A 22972-nucleotide genomic window follows, 5' to 3' on the forward strand; every position below is an offset into this window, starting at 1 on the left:
TGCTGTTTGGTTGACTTTCTTTGAGGCTTCAGCTTATTGACTTGGAAATTTTCAGATGTCGAATGGACTTTTCAGGTGTCGAATGAATTTTATTTTGTGAGGTTTCAGCCGGAGCAAAATCTTCATCTTTAAAAAATCAGGATTGTATGGAAACAATCCCGTCTGTCCAAATATTTTTCTAGCTTTCGCAGAGCTACTTTATCAAAAGCAAGATTAAACAGTTCGTCTATTTCATCTGATGTAATTTTTTTACCTGGATGTGTAAGTGTAAGTGTAGGCTCGCAACGTGCAGTGGATGATATGGTTATCCACGACTATGCATGGTTATCCATAAATAAACATAGGCGACCATATATTCCCGAACTACTAAACACACACAATGCCGTGGTTGTCTTTCCTTTTTCCCAGCTTGTCACAAATCCAACTCTTTTCTGACCTTTCTCCGCAGCAATTTTACATGGCAGCTGAACCGCGGTAATCGCTGTGTCATCACAGTTAAAAATTCTCGCAGCTAAAAATTGATATTTTTTTCTTCTTTTTTGTAAGGTAGATCTTAGAATAACGAACCTCTCAGAAGCTTGTCTTTCTGATAACCCATTTTGGATAGCTTGCAATGCCACTTGTAACTGCTCCTCAGTCCATCTAGCTCTCTGAATGTTTCTAATATATATGCGTGACATATGTAAAAGAACTCAAATTTCATTAAACCGCACAAAAAGCAATCAATAAAAAACATATGTGTTAATACCATAGACGTATACAGATAACGACATTGTTGACCATAGGAATTAAGATTTATTGCAATTCCATCTCTAGAGTATATTTATTCTAATGCTCTAAAACTAGTTTTTTGGTTATTTTTTAGCCTTAATAGCAATACAAATAAATAAGATAGTAAATAAGTAATATGTTTTATTGTCACTAAAAATTGTACAAATTTTGTGGACAAAGCTTATACGAATAAGACAAGAAAGAAGAAAAAAATCAGAATAAGAATCGTTTGTACTTTTAAATAAAAAAAAACAATAAAATTCTTCTAAACTTAAACATAAAAAATACTACCTAATTAAGAACCTACAAACTTCGTAAAATGTACCTAACAAAAAATAAAAATTGGGAACGGAGATTAATAAATTAAGGGCTCAAATATTCCACCTCCTTGTGCTAAACAGTAACCAAATCTGTCATACAGATTTCTCCTATTATTTTGGAGTAGGGCTGGTGTAATGCTTGTAGAGAAATGAAGTATTTTTGCCCTTAATTCGACTAGGTTTGTGGGCCTTTCAAATTGATACCTATAAATGCTTTCTTTGAGAAAACCCCAAAAAAAAAGAAATCGTTAGGCGCTAACCCACAGGATCTTTTTTTTTGACTGAGGTGGAAAGGTTCTAAACCGACTAGGGAAGATGTCCCTAGTACTGTTGGATTCGATCCGGAAAGGAGCACATGCTAGGACATAGCATCCAAAGTATGGATTATATGCGCCACATGCACCCCTGACCAGTCGCCTACCAACTAAAAACCACCCCTTCTTCGGACAAGGCACCCCCGGACGAGTTCAATCGGTGAACGAAACATTGAGATGCCTTGTGCAGTCTGAAAATTTGGGAGAAAATTGTAAAGGGGTTCTTACCTAAAAACGATAAGAACCACTTAAAATGATATGCAGAGACGGTAATTGTGGGGAAACAAAATATGGGTTCATAAAAAGTGCAGGTGTGTTCAGCCTGACAAGGAAGGAATGTGAATTAAAAAAGGCATGAGGTCGTGAAAACTACGTACGTAATATAATTACAGATCTGGCTGTACAGGTGCCGTCTATTCCGTCGTGCAGCCGAGCTGTAAAGAACTCATGACAGCGTATTATGTAATTTGTTACCTCAACGACCCTGTTCCTGTCTCGCTCTTTCTAGCGTCTCCTTTTTCTTTATAATTTGCGTAATTATGTCGACAGTAACATAGTAGGATTCTTTGTTTTGCGTCGCTTTCTGTATCAGATTGTTGGGCGTTATCGCTCCTAGCCTTGATATTAGATTATTCCGTTCTCTTTGGAAAGTAGTGCAAGCAAAAATGCAGTGTTCTGCGTCATCTATGACACCACAATCTATACACAAATCATTTGTTGTCTTCTTTATTCTATACGTGTACGACCTAAAGGAGCCATGGCCGGTGAGAAATTGTGTAAAAAAATAATTTAAGTTACCACATCAGGGATTAGCATTTTGGTCCATTGTGCCTTCTCCGTTTGTGCCTCCCATTCATTTTGCCATATTTGGAGCATATGTGATCTTACTTCGGATTTTATTTCTCTATTTCTCTGTTATATAAAGTGTCTCTTTCTTTAGCTAGGAGGTGAATGAGGAGCGTACCTGTTATGACCTGTAGGGCAATCGTAGAAGTAGTCCGGTATGCGCTTGCTACCTTTAGTAGAGGCTTCCTTTGTGCCTTTGCAAGCAGTTCTTTATACTTAGCCATTCTCAAGGCTTCGTACCATACGGGAGCGCCGTATAAGAGGGTAGAATGCACAATCTGAAGGTACATTCTTCTTTTGAGGGCACTTGGACCGCCGATATTTGGCATAATTTTTATTAATGCCGCGGTTCTCACTTCTGCTCTTTGGACTACTTTCATCAGGTGCTTTGTAAATCTTAGACCTGTGTCTAGTTGGATGCCCAGATATTTAGCACAGTACGTAGGCTCTATACTTGTACTACCTACTACAAAAGCCAGGTTTGGGCGGGCTCTAGGGCCTTTCAAGATCAGAATTTCTGTTTTTTCTGTTGCCAACTCTAGATCTTATTTCACCATCCATCTTTTGACTTTTTTACAGCTTCTGTTGACTAACATTTCTAACTCCAAGTTATTGTTACACTGAATGAGTAGAGCTAAATCGTCTGCGTATGCAATAGCTTTGGTCTCTGCTCCATAGTCGATTTCTAGGATTTCATTATATAAAATGTTCCAAAGCATTGGTCCTAGTACGGATCCTTGCGGTACACCTGCTGATGTTTTCAGGTCTTTAGGTTTTGCCACTTGGACATACCTTTCATTGAGGTAGTCCTTAATTATATTGATCAAATAATCTGACACATTTGCTTTTTCCAGTGAGGTGATAATGTGACCCCAGTTGGCTGAGCTGAAAACGTTTCTCACATCAAACATCACGAGGGCGGCCCATTTCTTCCTCGTCCTTTTTACAGTGTCAACTATTTCTTTTACCGCATCGGTGGATGATCTAGATTTCCTGGATCCGTACTGTTTGTCAGATATACTTCCATTTATCTGTAATTCGTCTTCTAGGCGATTTTTAATAAGATTTTCATAAAATTTCCCCAGGCTGTCTAGAAGGCAGATCGGCCTGTATGAGTTGGCAATCTCGGGATCCCTGCCCGGTTTAAGTATTAACGTCAGTCTTGCCTGTTTAATCATTATGGGAAACATTTGCTTCTGGAGGAGTTCATTGAAGATCCTCCGAACCATCTCAGGATTTTTCTCTATGATGATCTTTATCGCCTCAGGAGGCACACCGTCAGGACCAGCTGCTTTTCCTAATTTAATACTTTTTGTCGCTATTGCTATTTCTTCAGCCGAAAAATCAACAGGTCGAACGTTGACATTATTTTGAGTGAACTGCTGTGGGGGCTTAGCAGGAAATAGGGTATTAGCTATTTCATTCCGTTTTTTTTTGCACAAAGGCTGTATGGGGTCTCTCTTCTTAATGTTTTTGTGACAATTCTATAGGCTTCGCCCCATACATCATCTTCTAGTGCTGTGCATAGGTTATGCCAGCAAGAGTGCTTCGCCCGTTTAATTTCTCTACCCAATTCTTTTTTAGCTCGCTTGTAATTTTCAGTGTGTTGTGGAGTCCTATACCTTTGTGCCGTACGCCTGAGTCTAAAACATTCGGCTCTCTTGCTCTGGATCTCATCATTCCACCAGTATGGCACTGTATATGTGACGTTCTCGGTGGAGCTACTGGAAGTGTATGCATTAATAATTTTCTGTCTGAAATCTTGGAATTCGGTAGTGTCGTCTTCTTGTAGGTTACTTATCTGCCTCGTATAAGCTTCTTTATTAAAGGTTACTTTTTTCCATGACCTTGATGCCAATTTCAAAGACTATGTATCTGTGAAAAGTGTAGAGATTATCCTCCAACACCTCCCAGCCCGCAATCTTTCTGGCATAACTTTCATTCACAAGGGTAATATCTATGTGACTTCGACTCTCTCCTCTCACAAATGTGGGTTTTCCATTGTTTAGCACTACTAGGTCATTTGCGAATATCCGATCGTTTCACGTCTCCCCTCTATGGTCATTTCTGGGAGACCCCCATATGATTGATTTGGCGTTCACGTCGCCAGCAAGTATAAAATCCCGATATGTTTGTGATGTCATTATGATATTCTCGACCTGTTCTTTGTAGCGCATCAGGCTGATATTCGGAGAGATATAGCAGGCAATAATAGCCAGGCTTCCTATTTTAATTAACACGTGCCCCTCTTTCTTGACAATCTTATTTATGCATACTTTCTTATTCATTATGTATATAGCGACATCTGCGTTTATATCCGCTATCCAGCCTTTATTTTTAGTAATGTTTTTGTTGGGCTCAGGGACAACAAGTAGGTCTGCTCCAATCTCGAGGGCTTTTGCATATATCAGTTGGTGTGCCAATTTGGCCCTCCCGATGTTTATTTGGAGTATCTTTAGTATTTTTGTCCCTTGTGCAGCCATTTCAAAATCCTACCCTTGTCTTATTTTTTTTAGGTCTTAGGAACTAGGGGGCTTCCGTAACTGGGCCCGGCGATTGCTCCACCGCTCGTGGTGCTTGGACTTGATTCTTCTCAGAATTCCGAACTGTTTGAAGTGCAGTCCTGAACTTAGGGCAGTTCGTGGTGCCACATCTGTGAGGTGCATCACAAAGGACGCAACTAGCCGTCGACTGACATGATTTAGATTCATGTCCCGTTTTACCGCAGTTAAAACAGGACCCACTCCTGTCGGGCCCGTTAGTTATCTTGGGTGTGATCGAAGGACCAACACCTGGGACATCTAGGCACCCTCAGCCGTTTTTTCTAATTTGCAGCGTACCATGCCAACTCGCAGGTACTGTCCCTGGAGGAGAATCTCCGCGGCTGTCTTAGACAAAATTACTGAAGCTGCCTGCGTATCGCCTCTGAAAGGTCTCATTTCTGAGACCTTCCAGGATTCATCCCATGAACCAGACTGCGCCATAATAGCTTCTTTTAGCTGATCTTCTGTGGTGTCTAGCTCCATTCCTTTGACATGGATAGTCACCAACCTCTCCACACCCAGCTGCAGGGTGGTCATGCCCTTATTTTTGTCCGTTAGAGCAGCTTTAATTTGCTTCAGAGCACCCTGGTCCTTATCCATGGTGATGAGCAGTTTTCCATCCTTTGTGCTCCTAAGGGTACGGATGACGTCTGTGGCACCCGCCACTTTCACAGCAGTCTTGACTGTGGTAAGAAGATCTTTATATGTTATGTCCTTTTTAGATACAATCATGCCGTATGTAGGCCGACTAATAGATGTAGCAGTGGTATAAATGTACGCTGTTGTGTTTGTATGTTGCAAGATGCACTCACACATCTTCCTCAGGTCTTGGACCGAAAGAAAGCTCACATGATGGAGCGCCACTTTGCCTGCATTACCTATCTCGTCCTTAATTTGGACCATCCTGTCCCAGAGTGTCTGTTCATCTGCCGCGTTCTTAACCTTGATTACCTTCCTGGCCAAGTCCGCTGAGACCTTGGACCGGAAGGAAGTCCTAATTTCGAGGACGTCAAAATCTTCGTCCAGTTGCTCTAGTTCAGGGTACCGATCTCTATATAAACGTTGAACACTCCTCTCCATCTTTGGATCGGAGGGCTCAACCAGGACCACCTTAGTGAGGGTATCTGGGGCATTAACAGGGTTTCCGACTACGACAGTGGATCTCTTGAAAAGGCTCTCTGGCCATTCCCAGTCTTTATATTTATTCCACGTTTCGGGAGAATCTATTTGATCTATTGATTTCAAAACAGACTTGACCCCCGGTCCATGCCAAGGGTCAGTCTGCGTTGAAATCTCAGCGGTTAGGGGTTTACTTGTAGTGATCCGCTCAGCCAGGCTTGGGTCTGTCTTTATTATTTTGCTAGTCATTTGACACGTCGTGTGGACCGCGCATGGTTCAGTCTGTACGTCCGCATCAATGAGCATCTTTTCTGTCGCTTCGAATCTGTAGTTTTCCAACCACTTTCTAATATATTCCCTTTTAAAGGTTGCTACATTCTTCTTTAGTCTTTGGGCAACATCTTTTATTTTATTGGTAGTATTAGGAACCTCCCCAATTAATTTGTAGAGGTCTTCGGTCAGTTTTTCTTGCATCTCTATGCTTTCGATTAAGGATAAGTATTCCGAACTCTCCTTTTTTTTATATAGTTTAGAATCTAGGTTCGGCGAGCCAAGTTTCCGCTTAGCCCCCGAAGTCTTAGGTAAATCAAGGCTATCAGGAAGAGAGTACGTCCTCTCCCTGCCACCTTTTTCCCTATTGAATCTTCCCGTTATACCGGACGGGTCGCCACCGGTTTTTTGCAGTAAGGAAATTTTTTTCATACTGTTCCCACGAGTAGCTAGGGAAGGGACCTGTCCGCTGTCGCAGAGTCCCGCTTGCGGCAGTAAGGCTATTTACAATGGGGTGTCGCCAGATGCCCCAAGGGAACCGTTCTCAGTCGATCAGGAAACGTTTGATTGAGGAAGTCAATAGTTGCTCTAGAGTTGTGAGCCGAACACTCATCCTGTTGAAAATAAACCTCCTGAAAATTAACGGGAAGGCATCGAACTGCCGGAATGATCTCATTCTGTAAAAGTTGTAAATATTTAGGCCCGTTTAGGTTTCCATCGATAAAAAATGGACCGACAATATGGTCGCCTAACATCACAGTCCAAACATTTAACTTTTGCGGATGCTGCGTTCGCACTGCAACACTGAGGTGCTTATTTTTCCGAGAATAATACCTTGCAACGGATGGATTGTGTTTTTTATGTAATAAAAATAAAGATTCGTCAGAAAATAAAATATTTTTTAAAAAGTATGCATTTTCATTTTGTTTATCTAACATAAATTCACAAAACTCCATCCGCCTAAAATTATCTTCTGGAAACAGTTCTTGTGTTGGTTGTATCTTAAAACAGTGATACCCATTCCTTTTGAGAACTCGCTGCTGCGGGTTCACTAGCTTCTACAAAAGCACAAATATCAATATCCCTGTTTTGACGCTCCTCATCGTTTTGACACTTTTTACAACTGTTTACACATCCCAAAGTTTGAAAATGTTTAATGGTATTTTTAACTATTGTAACACTTGGTGAGGGTCTATTTTGAAGGCAACAATAAATAAATCAATTTTAAACAATAAATAAATCAATCAAATAAATTAATCGCGTATCGAATGACCCTGAAAGTACATTTTATTAATTATTTCTTTATTCTTTCAGAACTTTGTTTGAAATTTTTAATGTCAATGTGACAATTACGACAATTTGTACCTACTGTGAAATGAATATAGAGCTGGAATGGTCTTAATAACCTAGCCCGTGAATAACGCAAAATTTTTACTCTTTCTTAATAGCAAGTTTACAATAGTCTTTCCAGTTTTCCACTGTTACTACACCAAATACATTTTTATTATTTGTTCCATAGCGGCGCTCTTAAACTCTATGTTGTGTGAGGCGATATGTCTTTTGACTTGACTTCATGGAGGTAGTCTCAGAATGGCAACACTTTTCTCTTTGCACATCTCGTCGCTTTTATATTTTATGTATTTTTTTTTATGTGTTTACGAATTCCATGATCTCTGATTTTAAATGATCTTCTTCAAAAAAGATATCTTTCTCGAGCAACCATATCTTCTCTCATCGAATGGTACGAAGCGTTGTCCATCACTACAACAGTTTTCTCTGGAAGATTAGGAAGCAGCTGTTCCTTAAACCATTGTTCAAATATAGGACCATCCATCTCATCATGATAGTCCGCTTAGTTTTTTTAGCCAAAAACCAAAAAGCAGCACCGTCTAAAAAGCCCAATTTGCTACCCACATGCACTATAACAAATCGGGAGCCTCGTTGTGTCTGCTACTTTAGGCCTGTTGACAACCATTTAACTAACGCATCCCTGGTTGAAGTCACTGAAAGGTCCTTCCATTCTTTGGAAGCACTGATTGGGCACTTGGGTGAATGTCCAACATTCACCCAAGTTTTCATTTTCATCTCACGCGAATACTGATGCCTCAATTTTAGAATATCGGGCCGTTCAATCATGCTTGACTTTACTCCTTGTTTGCAAAAAACAAAGTTCATTTCATGGAGTATCCTCCACATTGTTGTGCGTAACATGTTTGCTAAATTTTTGTCTTTTTTAACCAGTGCAAAAACTTTGTTCAATGTCGGCAGTAGATTTTTAAAGAAATAACTATGCACGATGGCACGTAGCCGCGTGTGAACTACTGCATCGTAAGTGAACTTTCTGCTGTTCACTCTACTTTTGGTACGTTTTCTTGTTTTTTTTTTTATGGGCTTAGTCCTCCTTCCGCTGCTTCTTTGCGTATTTTAGGAATAGTACTAAAACTTAGTCCCGTCATAGCAATTACTTTATCGGTTAAACTTCTAACACTTTCACCACTTCTTAAATTTAGATGACAATTAAATACATTTAAAACAATTGTTTTGCACGGATGTCCAAAATATTCCCAAAAAAAAAACAGCCTGATGAACCCCTAAATTTTGAAACAGGTGATTTTGTTGAAGTGGATTATTTTACTGAAAAGGGCAATAAGTAATTTGTTGGATTAGTTTAGGAGATAGAAGAAGAGCTACTCACCATAAAATTCCAAATTAACACAAAACAAAGTGAAAAGGTTATTCTCGAAACCTACCATCCTAAGAAGAGGCGGCTATGAATTTTCAAGCTGTTTTCTGGAAGCCGAGTCAATGGGCGTATTTAATTTAATAAAAATGAAACTATAAGTAAATTAAAATGATTTTGCTTAAGCAGTTTAATTATTTAAACGTTGCATTTTTGTTATATAATAAAATCTGGTTGAGTTTACCGAAAGTACAAGGACAAGCTGAATATAGCCGCAAATGTCAAAAATATTTCGGTTTGGCAGTGTTGGCATGTTTTTATAATGCATATGTTGTATGCTTTAAATATAAAGAGATACAGCTTTTAAAATTAAATTTCGATTACTATTTTATGAATTCTGCAATTTTTAATTTATATGAAGCAATAACGAGTAAATATTTGTCTCTTTCGAGATTGTCAATAATGTCAATACACCCTCTTTCTGGGGCCAATTGAATCTTCTCTTACAAATAAATAGCATGTCCCTATTGATCCAAAATGCGGGGTCAATCGGAACAGCTATTATAGAAATATTTTTTTAAAATCACCTGCCAATAGAACAAGTGAACTAAGTATTCCTTTTAAAAGCTATAATAGGGACCTACAATTTTGTCCGAATCCTCTAGCGTTTTTAGAAAAAAAGTTATTTAGTAAAATATCTGAAAATTGTTCCGATTCATCCCGATTGACGGTAGTGTCTTCTGTAATTCCGTATTTCTTTGTGCTTAAATTATTGCCAAGGCATCAAAAATACCATGTTCTTCATCCCCTCGCAAATTATTACATGCCTCCACCCATGCAATGCAAACTTCGCATCAGTCCCGTATGAATATTATTTTATGTAAATAATTTTCAAGAAATCGATTTCTCATGAGCTTCAGGCTTGACAGCTTGACGTGTGACAGGTGACAGCAGACTAATCGCCCATTTACTTCCACATTGTACTGTTGTTATTTTATATTTGATAAATAATCACAAGCACAGAGAGAATAATAATTTACCTCGCTAATGGTATTGTAAATTATAACCATGGACAACATCCCTCGCACACATGAAGGTAAGTCCGGAATATTAACAGACAAAACGATCTTTACATTATTGACCCTTTTAGACATAGAAGCACAAATTCGGGAAATTCAGTCAAAGAAAAAAGAAGTTCCTGTAGAAAAACCCGATGAGAAAAAATCAAAACTAGGAGAGGGTGGATATTTCGACGATGAAATTTACGAAACCGGCAAAGGAAAGTATGAAGGATATGTTACATCCATCGCTGCTAATGATGAAGTGGATGATGATGAAGAAGATGTAGGCTTTTCTAGTAAACGAGCAGGATTGGGAGGACGTGTAGCTCTTTTAAACGATGTTGCAGAGGTAAAATATTTTGCTATAAATTTGATTTATATTTATTCAAGTAAAATCAATCAAGATATATAAAGTATTGTCATAACCTTAAAGATATACCCTATTTATTGATTCCTCAAGCATAGGGCCTGGAGTAAACAAATACCCCCCTATTTATTTTATCAGCTTTATATTTTATGTTTAACAAAACTTCGTTTTCTTTAACAAGGTTCTGAAACTTTTCTTGTGACATGTCTAAGTTAAATACAATGTTTATATGGGATTGAGCCACAATTGGTTGTAATGACAATTACATTTTATGTAAAGATTTGATGTTTCGATTTCCACACATAATTTTGTTACAAAACCGTGTATAATTGCCAAGATTGTTGACAAGGTTCTCATCAGATTTTTCTGGAGAGGAAATTGAAACAACAAATTATTAGGTAGAATGTAATTGTCATTACAAACAATAATTGTGGCTCAATCGCATATAAACATAGTATTTAATTTGTTTTCTTTAGTGCATTGGGACCATTTAGTAGATCTGATGATCTGCCTATCAAATGTTTCTTAATTATCAAAATTTTCACATTTCTTATAGCATATAGCCATTTTTGTCTGAAATATGTGTTATAAATTTTGTTTAGAGTGAAAAAGGCTATGATCCATTTGCTGACCGTCGTAGACCTACAATTGCTGATAGGGAAGATGAATATAGACAAAAAAGGAGAAGGATGATTATTTCCCCTGAAAGAGTGGATCCTTTTGCAGACGGTAAGTTCGTATGTTGCAAATTACATTTAATTTTAGATGATAGTAACACTATTTTTAAATTTCTAAATTATATAACATTGACATTGTTTGTGGGAAATTCTTTTATTGGAAATAATAAAAAAACATTTTGTATTTATTTATTTATTTTTTTGGTATATTTCAAATTATTTAGTTTTAAATGCTAGAATTAAAACATTTTTTTGTTTAACTTTTTTTTTATTTTTAGGTAGGAATTCTATTTTATAAGGCCATTTTGACTTTGTAGCACACTGAATTAAGATTTTAGTCAATTTGTCATAAGTTTTCTCTGTCCCTGTCTGAATACATAAGCTGGCAATGCAAAATAAACTTATATTTACTTGGTTGTTAGTGCATTATTGATTTTAGTTTTCTATTTTGTATTATGTGAATATAAAAGATTCCATGAGAATGTTGGGTGGAAATTTCTTTACTTGCTAAAATAATTTTGTTATAATCGTTGAATTTTTCCAATCGCAAACCATGACCGATGCATTGTTCAAATATAAGATTTTAATATTTTGCAACCTCTCTTTTCCTATTTATATTTTGGTTCTTTGGCAGGTAATCTCTTTATTTGAGACCCAAGAAGTTGCCGAAGTAGTTAACATTTAACAAATGTAGTGCCAGTCTTACATAAAACCTTCTCATATAGACTTGTTTATGTAAAATGTGTCATATTTTCTTTTCTGAGATGTCTGCAGGCCAATTTTATGTTTAAACATAATCAATGATTACATAGAACTATATTTTATCTCTTGATATTTTCTTCAGTAGTTGCTGTCTTTGGTTATCTTTCAAAATGGATCATCTTTTATTTATCTATGACCAGTAGGCTCTAAACTTTTCACCTTTCCCTTGTTTATAGAAATAATGTAATAATATCATAACCTGAAAGAAAATATTCCATTCATCTTATAATTTTTCAGGTATCAGATTGACAATACATATATAAGACTATAAGAGACTATAACTTTACAATATATACAATTTCAGATTTTTAAAAAAATATTTTTACAATCATATCAAACAGGCTACTTCCATAGTGTGCAAATACAGTATTAAGTCTATAACTAATCATTGTACCAAAACAAATTGCATTTCAAATCTTATACCAAAAGTACACAGTACTATATAACAATAAGAGAGTTTCCATTTGACATTTACATCTGTGATTTTTGAAAAAGATAGGTTGAATATGTAGATACTTTTATAAGTTCTTTTGCAAATATTGCATTAATTAACACATTTTATTTTATATATGAAATGAATGGAATTTTATAGCAGATGGACAAATGAACTACATTTTATAGACAGCAACATTTTTTTTAAAATTATCCATATTTTCAGAGCATATTTGGTTTAGTTCAAATTAGAATATTAATTCGGGTATTAATATGAACATAAGTGAGAAAAAATACAGCAGATTGTATTGCTACAACAAAAACCAAAGTTTCTTAGCAGTAATAAGTGCTTTTATACATCCAAAGATTTAATGAAAAGCAAGTTACTAAATCGAGAGAGATAGTACATAGACAGTTAAAATGAACGATGGGCTAGACAAAAAAATTAATGCAGACATAGAAACCAAAGAAAAAAGAACATGATCTAGAGAATGACCTTAAAGCTGTGGGCAACTGACAGTAGAGAATGAAAGTAGCTGTCAGGGTAGAATGGAAGCATATTGTCAAGCAGGCCAAAACTCTAAAGGATTATAGTACCAAAAAAGGAAGAAGGTCTTCATTTTGTAGATTAGCATTGAACAAGAAACTGTTATAAAATGCAACATCCTAGTTAATTAAATTGATTTAGTTGTTCTAGTAGATATTTGTCAATTACTAGTTTTTTCTTATGGAATATTTATCTTCAAATGCCATATTACTCTTATTATAAATATAGCCATTAGAGTATAGACCCAATTGGTAGAGGCAAACAATTTATTGTATAAACACACTGTTTAAACTTGATAAAAATAAACGAAAATATGCTGAGTTATCTGCAGTAAGTTATAGATTGGGTTTTTGTTTAAATTCATGCATGAATCTTTCATACTAAGCCAGAAATGAACTTGAAATGTACTTTTGACCCCAAGAAAAAATTTAATAGCAACACTGAATGTTATTTTTAGATTTTTGCAGATAACTTTGTATTACAAGGATCATTTTGATTACACTGTTTAGTAGTATCAGAAAACACCTTATGTTTAGGGCCGCTCTCAAAAAATTATTTTTATTTTCAAGTAATGTCACTGACAAAAAAGAACCCTAAATAGTAAAATGCAGGGCGCAAGACTAAAAGGAAGGCCACGGAAAAGGTGGGAAGATCGGCGCGGGACCGGCAAGGTTGGAGGTATAGTTTTGAATAGGCCAAGGCTCGATTTGGGCTGTAGTGCCATTGGAGAGAGAGGAGAGTCACTGACAACTATTTCATACTTTGAGTATAATTGTTGGTTTTGTTATAAAGTTAATTAGACTTAATCCATATAATCTGGAATATTCATATAACTGTCTAGAATGCTAAAAAATGGCACATTTTCAACAATATTTTCGAATCTGAATCATCTTTACCTTGTTTAGCTGGTATGCCTCTTCAAGGACGGGTCTCCCTTTTTTTAGCGGGAGTTTTGGATGGCAGTAAACGTGAGCAGAAATGGAGAGAGTGGCAGTATGCTGCTAGGGAGCGCGGAGGCAGAATGTGGTTGGGATTTTTTTTTGTGGGAAGGAGAGATGAGGCCAATCATGTTTTTTGAGGAAGTACCTGTCTGTTACCAAATATACAAAAGGAGCTGGCTCTTGGATTAGCGTGTTTGGCTTACAGCTTATTTTATCTATGATATTTAAGGGGAGTTGCTTCAGGGATGTCATAATACCCATCAGGAAGTTCGTTACCAGTCCAGGGTAGAAGTTTGGCTGGTAGGAAAGGAACTTTTTTAGTGGGATTCCTGGTGAGTATGTGCCCTCTGCAATGGAAAGAAGTTTTGAGGGTCAGCTTAGCTCTGTAGTTCAGGCTATTTATAGTTCTTAATACATATGTCTTGCTGAGAGAATGAATTATATTTTCTACTATATGCAGATTTGCAAGTGGGTGGATTAATCTAGAGCGATAGTATGCATGTTTCCTCATACATTTCTGCACTATTTTCCTCTCGGTGGTTAGGAGTTTCTTGGTTTGCCTACTGTTGAGTGACACATAGATATATGTGTTAATGTTTTGGAACTGGTGCCTGCTCTGTTACTAGATAAAGCATCCAGGAGATTAGCTTCCTTCCTAACTGTATCTATTGTGAGTTGGAGATATGTGTCTGTCCCAATTGAGAGTCTTGCTGAATTGCTGTGTCCTCCCAAGTAGGGCACAGAAGGAATATAATCTAGCCTTTCTTCTAGTAGAGTTATTTGATTCCCTTCCTCTATAGTAGGGGGACCTGAATAGGATGACTTGAGTTTTGGATGGGTTTAAGGTAACCCTCCATCTATTGCACCAGTTAATTATTTTGTTCATTTGTAATTGTGTCCTATCGAATACAGACAAGTGCCAATGCGTCCCTAAGGGTACTTGTGGAAAGTAATGCTGTGTCATCGGCATACAGCAAGATGGTTTCTGACCTGTTCAGGGGATGGGGAATGTCACTATTATAGTTTGTGTATAAAATTGGAGCTAAGACAATATTTTTTGTATCTTATCTATTATATATGGCAATCAAACTTTGTTTATATTGTAAACTTTTGAAGATTACAAAAAAAATTTTCTTTTTTTTTTCATTTTTCCTGTATTTTAAAGATGGCGCCAAAAATTATTGCTCCATGGCCGACAGTTAATCTCTGAAATTGCAAATTTGAAATATAAAATTCGAGAAGGGTTTTAAAAAAGAAGCGCCCTTACGTGATAGCTTAACAGAAAAAATTCTTAAAAAAAAATGCGAACATTTGAAAGAATTCTTAAACAACTGACTAGTTTTTTGACTTTTTTCAGTCACAAAAATTTTATTATTATTATTATTGGTCAAATTGTGGTAAACTATCATAGAGAAAACCACAATAAACAAAATGTGTCAAAGTTTATTAAAATCGACCAACTAAATCTGGAGATTAAAGTTTTGTGAAAAACTAGATTCAAAAAAGTCTGTAGGTTTGAATAAACTGTAGATTGTTTGGTTTAGATTTGTTTATGACAGTTTACTACAATTTGACAAAAAAAAAATTATAAAATTTTTGTGACTGAAAAGAGGTCAATGTTTGAACAATTTTTTCAAATGCCCGCCATTTGATTTCTTTTTAAGAATTTTTAATTTTTCTGGTAAACTATCACGTAAGGGCCCTTCTTTTTAAAACCTTTCCCAAATTGGCTGTTCCAGATATAAACTATCCGCCATGGAGCAGTAATTTTTGAAACAAAAATTTTTGGCGCCATCTTTAAAATACAGGAACAATGAAAAAAAAAAGAAAAAAATATTTTTTGTAATCTTCAAGAGTTGTTCAATAATATAAAAAAAAGTTTGATTACCATATATAATAGATAAGATACAAACAGAATTGTTGAAAATGTGTCATGTTTTAGCATTCTAGACGGTAATAGTCCCTTAATTTTCATTTAAAATTAGATAAAACTTGGTTTTAGACCGAGAACATAGTTTTATTTTTTATTAGACTCATATTTTGTTATAAAACATATCGCATTCATAATCAACCTATCTTCAAATTGGAATATGATATTGGGGTATATGTATGCTGGAATGAACTGATTTGTATGAATGGAATAACTGCTTTTAAAAGATATTCTGAACAGTATTTAAACATAAATCCAAGTGCCAAACCAAACTAATCTAATGATTTTGTTCTTTGGGAAAATCGTCATCTAGGTTTGACCTTTTGAAGAGAACCTTAAGCAATGCGAATGCGGATACACATCTCTAATGTACACAGATATTGGTAATAGAACAAGAATAAGTAAAAGAAAATACTTTTTCGAGAGTTTGAGTGTGTGTATGCAAAGTTTAGTAAATTTATTAATTACCCCAGCCTATTTCTAGGTACGATAGACCAAGTTTTGAAGAAACTGCAAGTTTTTGTTGTGATGGCGGCCACAAGCACGTACGTATTCGGATTTGTTTACCATCTTCTCTTACAGTATTTATTTGTGTAGAAAACACTGCATAATCATAGAAGTATGCACTATACTATCAGTCATTATATTACATTTGAATCCACCTTTTACTGGATTTGTAATAATAGCCACCTTTTACTGAATTTGTATTAATAGATATGGTTTCAAAATTCCGGTGGCATTCATTTATTTATTTTGTATTTCTACCAAATGTTTTATTTGCCCTGTATATCACATCATCTTCTATACTTTTGGAATAAATTGTTGTTTAAAGTTTGTATCCTAGTCTTGTTTTGCTTTCTCCCTCTCATGACATACAGAGTGCAGTGATCTCTCATCTAGTTAAGACTTTAACTGTCTAGTCGCTAAATTTGTCATTATGGTTTCACGCTTGTCATTTTTTGAAAAACGTTTTTATGTGATAAGTACTTTGGTGGTGAAAATTGTCTGGCACAATAAAAAAATGACAATTTTTTTCTTCAAGGAAGTGTTATTTATCGACATATTACTCTCTCTTATATCAATGCACGTCATTGTGTCATTCTGAAAGTGCTACAAGTACTTATCTATTTTTAGTATAATTCCACCTGGTTGGCGAATAATTACTTGGGAATATACTCTTCTATCTTAGCCTTCTTGTGAAACTAACCAAGTCTGATGGACTTTTTTAATTTTTTATTAAAGCCGCTGTACGTATTGATCACCATTCTGGGTACTTTCTTTTTGTTTTCCTAATAATAATTTGGGTGCATCATGGATTGGGTTTCATACCCTCGGACTTTTCTGAACATCTAACTCAGTTTGCTGGTATTTTTTGGATCGACCTGGACATGGTCGAAATTTTCGAGTAAGGGCTCAGTATATTCCCTTTTTGATAAATCGTTAATCATCGACATCATGTCGCTTAATTTTTAGTATTCCTGATGATGTTCTGATGGGTCCGAAAACGTTTTAAAATTTTGTTACTTCTTTTGGATATTTTTAGTATAAATTAAATATACCAATTGCACAAGAAGTTTTCCACTTCCTTGTAAGTTTTGTTTAAACTATTGTATGCAGCCAATCACTGGGTTTTTTCCTTTATTTTATAAGTTTTTTATCTCTTATAAGTCTGCATTTCCGTGTTCTATGTCCAATCTTTATTTTATTTTTGCCTAAAATTTTGTAAATTTTGGGGCCATCAGTTTTCTTTTAGTTGACTTGGCAAACTTTTACCAACGTTCAGACTTTTTGGCAGCTTATAATTTTCAAGTTCTGTGTCTGATCTCTTTTCTTACCACTTTTCATATCGTGTTCTCTTACCCTTTATTGTTTCTTGGAGTTGACCAGAAATAGGTCTATTTACTCGCAAACTTCTTTCCTAATGTTTTTTCAAGTATTTCAGTAGCAGTTCTTTAATAATACCAGCTAAATACTCCTCCATTTGACTTTTTGTGGTCCTTTTAGATATTTTGGTTTTGTTTTGTCATTTTTTTAAGTTTCAACCTTACTTTTTTTTAAGTATTTTAATATCTTATGGCAACACAAACTTATTGTTTTTGAATTTTCTTCATTAATCAGGATTTAAAGATTAAAACCTTTACCAATTTTTATTCTTTCTGTCCGGACGTCCAGATGCCTCTTCCAATTTGATCCATTCCTGTTTTATGCAAATAGTTTCTTCATTGATTCGGTGGTACTTTGAATGTCATTGCTTCATCGCATTTGCTATCTTCCACGTGGTTATTTTTATTAGAAAGTTAATCAATTTCCTCTTTCCTTGTTTTGTATTTCATCGTCGAGGATTCTATTGTATACATATCTTCACTTCAATGCAGTTGCTTGTTGGAAATCCTTATTTAGTCTTTTTTCTGTTTCTGTTCGATGTCTTTCTTTTATATTCGCGAAATGGTACACCAAGCATCTTCCTCTTCCATTTATACACAATAATCTTTGGTAATTCATATTGCAGTGCATTTTCTAGATAAATTTTGACAACAAAACACGATATTTTAATTTATTTACTCTTAAATCATTTCTCTGTTTGTATTTTTGTTAATTAGATATATAAAAGGAATAGACATATAGTAGATCACTTTTCTTTATGTGGGTTCATTGTTCTTATTTTTTATGTTTTCTGAAGTACCAAAACTTAATTTTTTTGAAATAATACATTACAGACTGTTTTTGTCTTACAAGTTTTAACCCTTTTTTCTTTTTGTTCTCCAACAAGAAACTAGGAAATCCCTTTCAGTATTTCCTACTTACACATCATCATCATACATTAAGCACCAGGGAATGTTACTCTGTACTTGCGCTCTTACCTGATCCAACAATAATGAGAATAAATAAGGACTAAGCACCGAGTCCTGGTGCAATCCTATTTTCATATGAAATTTACCAGTGTCTCCCACACCTGTCCCAACACTAGTTGTCACTTCATTATACATGTCTCTCACAATCTTCACATATTCACTAGGAACTTCTTTCTCATCTAGTGCTCACAACACAATCTCTCGAGTAACTCTATCATATGCTTTTTCAAGATCAATGAGTATCATATGAGCGTTTGTTTCCTTATTCCTAATGAGATATTTAATGAAATCATTAGTTCTCTTTTCAATTACATTAATGGTTGTCACACATTTTGTTTTCCCGAACATTAGCTTCAATATAGCTCTTTCTAACAGTGCTTTAAGGATATGTATTATAAAATTTGCCCCATCTATCGAAAACTAAATTAATATCAAGTTGCTATCGTATAAATTTATGTTCCAAAGTTGATATTTAGCTCAAAACATTTCCTATGAACATTTTGTACAGTTCTTGATCATACTACCAAAACTATTGTAATATTCAAATTAATTAACATACAGAAATAAAATGGAAACTATACAGAGGAGTGCATTTAAAGGTATTAGAGAGAAAATGGTATACAAATCAGATAGTTCTTTAAAATTGTAGAAGGTTAAAACAGTAAAGAATTAATTAAGTTAACAAAAATGTTTTTCTGTTTACTAATTTGGCGTTTGTGACGCCCTTTTGTGATTTCAGGTGGGAAAACGCCGGATTTGCAAACCAGAAACTACTCCCAGATTATGAAAGAGCAGCTGCTAAAAGGAGAAGAAGCAGAGGTATGTACATTTTTCGTTTTCTTCAAATACATTAATACTAAAACAAATTATTGTTGCACTGTTCAGTTTGTTCATGAGAAATATGAATGGAAGACAACTATTGTCGTTAAAACTGCAACTCTCTATTTGTAAACAACATATTTGAGATTATTTCTTTTAAGTTTGTGTTTTAGATTTTATTTAAAAAATGAAATACGATAATCAAATTATATTTTTCGATAGTCTCTCTATACAGGCTCCCCCTTTCCACGAGTTCATCTATATAATCCTCGAACTATCTTCTTGATCTTTCTTCCTTAAGAGCGTAGGCGCAAAATTTCGGGCCAATGCTTTTTAAACTCATTCATTTTTTTCGAATCATGATAAAACTAATAAATATTTTCGAAAAATTTAAACGCAGAATGAAAGATTACATTATTACCGAGGGCTGAAAGTCCCTTAGAATAAACAAAAAGTTTTTTTGAATGAGATATTTGAAATTAAAAATCACACTAAATTTTCTCTTCTTTTTCACCCCTGTAACTTATTAAAATAAACATTATAGTTTTCAGGGACTGTCGGCCCTCAGTAATAATGTAATCTTTCATTTTGCGTTTAAATTTTTCAAAAATACTTATTAGTTTTCTCAGGATTCGAAAAAAATTAATGCATTTAAAAAGCATTGGCCCAAAATTTTGCGCCTACGCTCTTAAAGCTTAGTTTACATGAGTCGAGTAGCCGTTCAATTTATTTGTATAAGTAACTTTAATCAAGTATTCAAGGTTGAAGGGCATTCAAGTAAAGCATTTACGCAGTTCAAGTAAAATAACTGAAGTTGAACAGCGGTTCAGAGAAGAAAAAAAAATTAAACGAACAAGATCATCTGTTCCAGCACGAGACTTTGTGTTTTGCAATTTTAGCATGTTCCTGTGAATATGTCGTGCGCAGATTTTTTATTTTGTTCTTCACAACTTGGTGACCAAAATCATCTGTTTTCATTTTTTTTTTCTATTTTATTAATAGGAGAATCTCTCATTTGTTTATTTTTATACTGGCTATTAGATAAATCCCAAAGACATGTTTGTTCTTTGTACAACTTCAAACACTTCACTGTTGTCTACTCATTCCACTTCATATTTTTTAAATAAAATTCTTCAAATTTAAAAATTGACTTTACACGACCAATTCAATTGACAGCAAGTACGTATTTACTTGAACGACTGTTTACATGAAGCAAGTGTGAGGTAGGCCAAATATGGTCCCACCACCACTGCGTTCCGTGGTGGGACGCGCCTTCTTGAACAAGTAAGTTGGATGGATTTCAAGTTACTTGACTTACTCTGCCTGGTGGATTTGAGCATTACCATTCATTGTTTTAACTTTAATGATTTTCTTTGTATATTTTCTTTCATATTTTGTTTATTCCCATTTTGTTCTTTCTTTTTCAGTTTTCTAGCTTGCAATAGGCCATGTAAGATATTTTGTTTTGCGTTTATTAATATGTCTATAATATTATAGATTTATTTTATTTGCACATTTACTCTTTTCCAGATTCGCAAACAACTTATTGAACGAGCAAAGGATGGCACTTTAAAAGCTACAAACGGCGAGGCCAAGTCAGCTCCAAAGAAGCGCGGAAGATGGGATCAGACGGTGGATGAGGTCGTAATACCTCAAAAGAAGAAAACTTTGGCGGTTCCTCCTAGCAGTAGTAATTCTGCTACACCCGTGTGGGAAGGAGACGTAAGTTTGTATTTTAATTTAATCTGTTTTCCACAATAATGTTAAATGAACTGTATTTTAATTGAGAAAGCTATTTGCCAATTATAAGAAAACTTCTTCAAGTGTCTGTTCTTCTAGTACGTCCACGGTACATGGAATTAAATCATGAAAATTGTTATTAATGAAAGATTTTTTTTTATTATCTATCAGGAATGTTATCGCCTGATTTATTTCGATCAATTTTCGAATGAACTTATAGTTCGTTTCGGGACAAATTTCGTGAAGGTCGTCCAAAATTTGATGTACCATAAGATATTATATCGATTATTAAACTTGCGGTACGAATTATTTATACTAAAGATTATTTATTCTCAAAATTAATAAATACCATATGAACGTTTGTTTCCTTATTCCTGTATTTTTCCATCAGCTGCCTGACAGATAATTAGATAGTTAATCAGTAGAATTTCTGTTTTTATCATTCTCATATAACCAGTTCATATAGTTCTAAATAAACATTTTACAAGAATATTTTATGTTTTTTTCTTCTTAGAAAACACCATCAGATATCCGCTGGGACGAGACGCCTGGTCATAAAGGCAGCGAGACTCCCGGCGCAACCCCAGGTCAGTCCACTAGAATGTGGGACGCTACCCCGGGGCCCGCAACACCGGGCAGAGAAACTCCCGGACACGGCGACAAGAGTACATCTAGAAGAAATCGATGGGACGAAACTCCCAAAACGGAACGTGAAACTCCTGGACATTCCAGCGGTTGGGCAGAGACGCCGAGGACTGACAGAACCGGAGCGGACCTTATACAAGAAACTCCCACTCCGGGTGCTTCTAAAAGAAGGTCTCGATGGGATGAGACACCATCAGCGACGCCGTCACAGGTGATGACGCCTGGAGCTATGACACCCACAACACCTCATGGTAAGTTTAAAGTCTTATTTAGTTCCAGAAGAAATCATATTTGAAAATAATATTGTCTATTTGACATAAATCACGTATTAGCATATTTATTTGAATTCATCTCCAAACACCAAACCTGACCACTATTGGTATTTATTGTATATGGATGATTGATCCTTTGGAAAAAAAGGTGATAGATTGAATAGTGAAATGATAAGATGTTATAGATATGTAGATGGTGATGGATGGAGTGAAGATCTCAGAGATGCATAAGACCCTAATTTTATAACTACTGAGGATCATAGTGCTTTTCGTATTGTTTTCTTTCTGGGAAACAATGAATTTCTAATTTCATGTTTTTATTGGATACTAGTACCATATAAAACTTATATAATACAATGATAGTATAAATAAAGCATGTTTAATTTGCTTTAGGTTTTTCATAGTATTTTTTTTTATTTTCAATATTTTTATTGTATTTAACCATTTAGATTACTATAATGTATTAATGGATATTATATAAGTGATGAAGTCGAAGAAAGCTGGGCAAAAATTAAGTTTAATATCTTAGCCTCGGCCAAGGAAGTTCTTGGTGAAAGAAATATAAATAAAAATAAATCGTTCCCACGGCGAAGAACTCCATGGTTTTGTAGAGAAGTGAAGGAAAAATGTAAAGAAAAGAAAAAGTTTTATCTGAAATACATGTCAACCAAAATACCAGAGGCATACCATAATTACAAGACAATCGGAAACGAAACACATGCACTTGTAAGAAAAATAAAAAATGATTACTAAGAAATGTTAACTGATAACAGAAATGGAACATGATTTTTACGGTCTGCAAAAGGAAATATGGCGCTTCATAAGAGGTCAAAGAACGGAGGTAAAGGAACTGATCCTTGAGAACCAAAACACATAGAAAAGGATACGTGGATTGACTACTTAAAAAAGCTCTATGCAAAGGAAGAACAAACGACGCTAGAATCGGAAACACCAGAAATTACCACAAATGAAGAACTTAATATAAATGTACAGGAAGTTCGGAAAATACTTGAAAAAATGAAGAATAAAAAAGCAGCAGGTAAAGACGGGATACCAAATGAATT

General features: G+C 35.2%; 1 protein-coding gene across 2 annotated transcripts in view; it reads left to right on the forward strand.

Moving 5' to 3' along the window:
* Positions 1–9793: 9793 nt before the first annotated feature.
* Sf3b1 (splicing factor 3b subunit 1) overlaps positions 9794–22972 on the forward strand; it is a 32665-nt gene continuing 19486 nt past the window's right edge. The window contains exons 1-6 of one of the 2 annotated variants that reach the window (XM_072532234.1): positions 9794–9959; positions 10014–10273; positions 10894–11020; positions 19172–19251; positions 20782–20973; positions 21506–21887. In XM_072532234.1, the coding sequence (XP_072388335.1) occupies positions 9932–9959; positions 10014–10273; positions 10894–11020; positions 19172–19251; positions 20782–20973; positions 21506–21887 (1069 nt within the window). In that variant the 5' untranslated portion in view covers positions 9794–9931. Of the gene's footprint in view, positions 9960–10013; positions 10274–10893; positions 11021–14992; positions 16126–19171; positions 19252–20781; positions 20974–21505; positions 21888–22972 lie in introns of those variants that run through there. The other variant, XM_072532235.1, reaches the window with a different exon arrangement.

This window comes from Diabrotica undecimpunctata, chromosome 5 (assembly GCF_040954645.1).
Source record: "Diabrotica undecimpunctata isolate CICGRU chromosome 5, icDiaUnde3, whole genome shotgun sequence".
Lineage (NCBI taxonomy): Eukaryota > Metazoa > Arthropoda > Insecta > Coleoptera > Chrysomelidae > Diabrotica > Diabrotica undecimpunctata.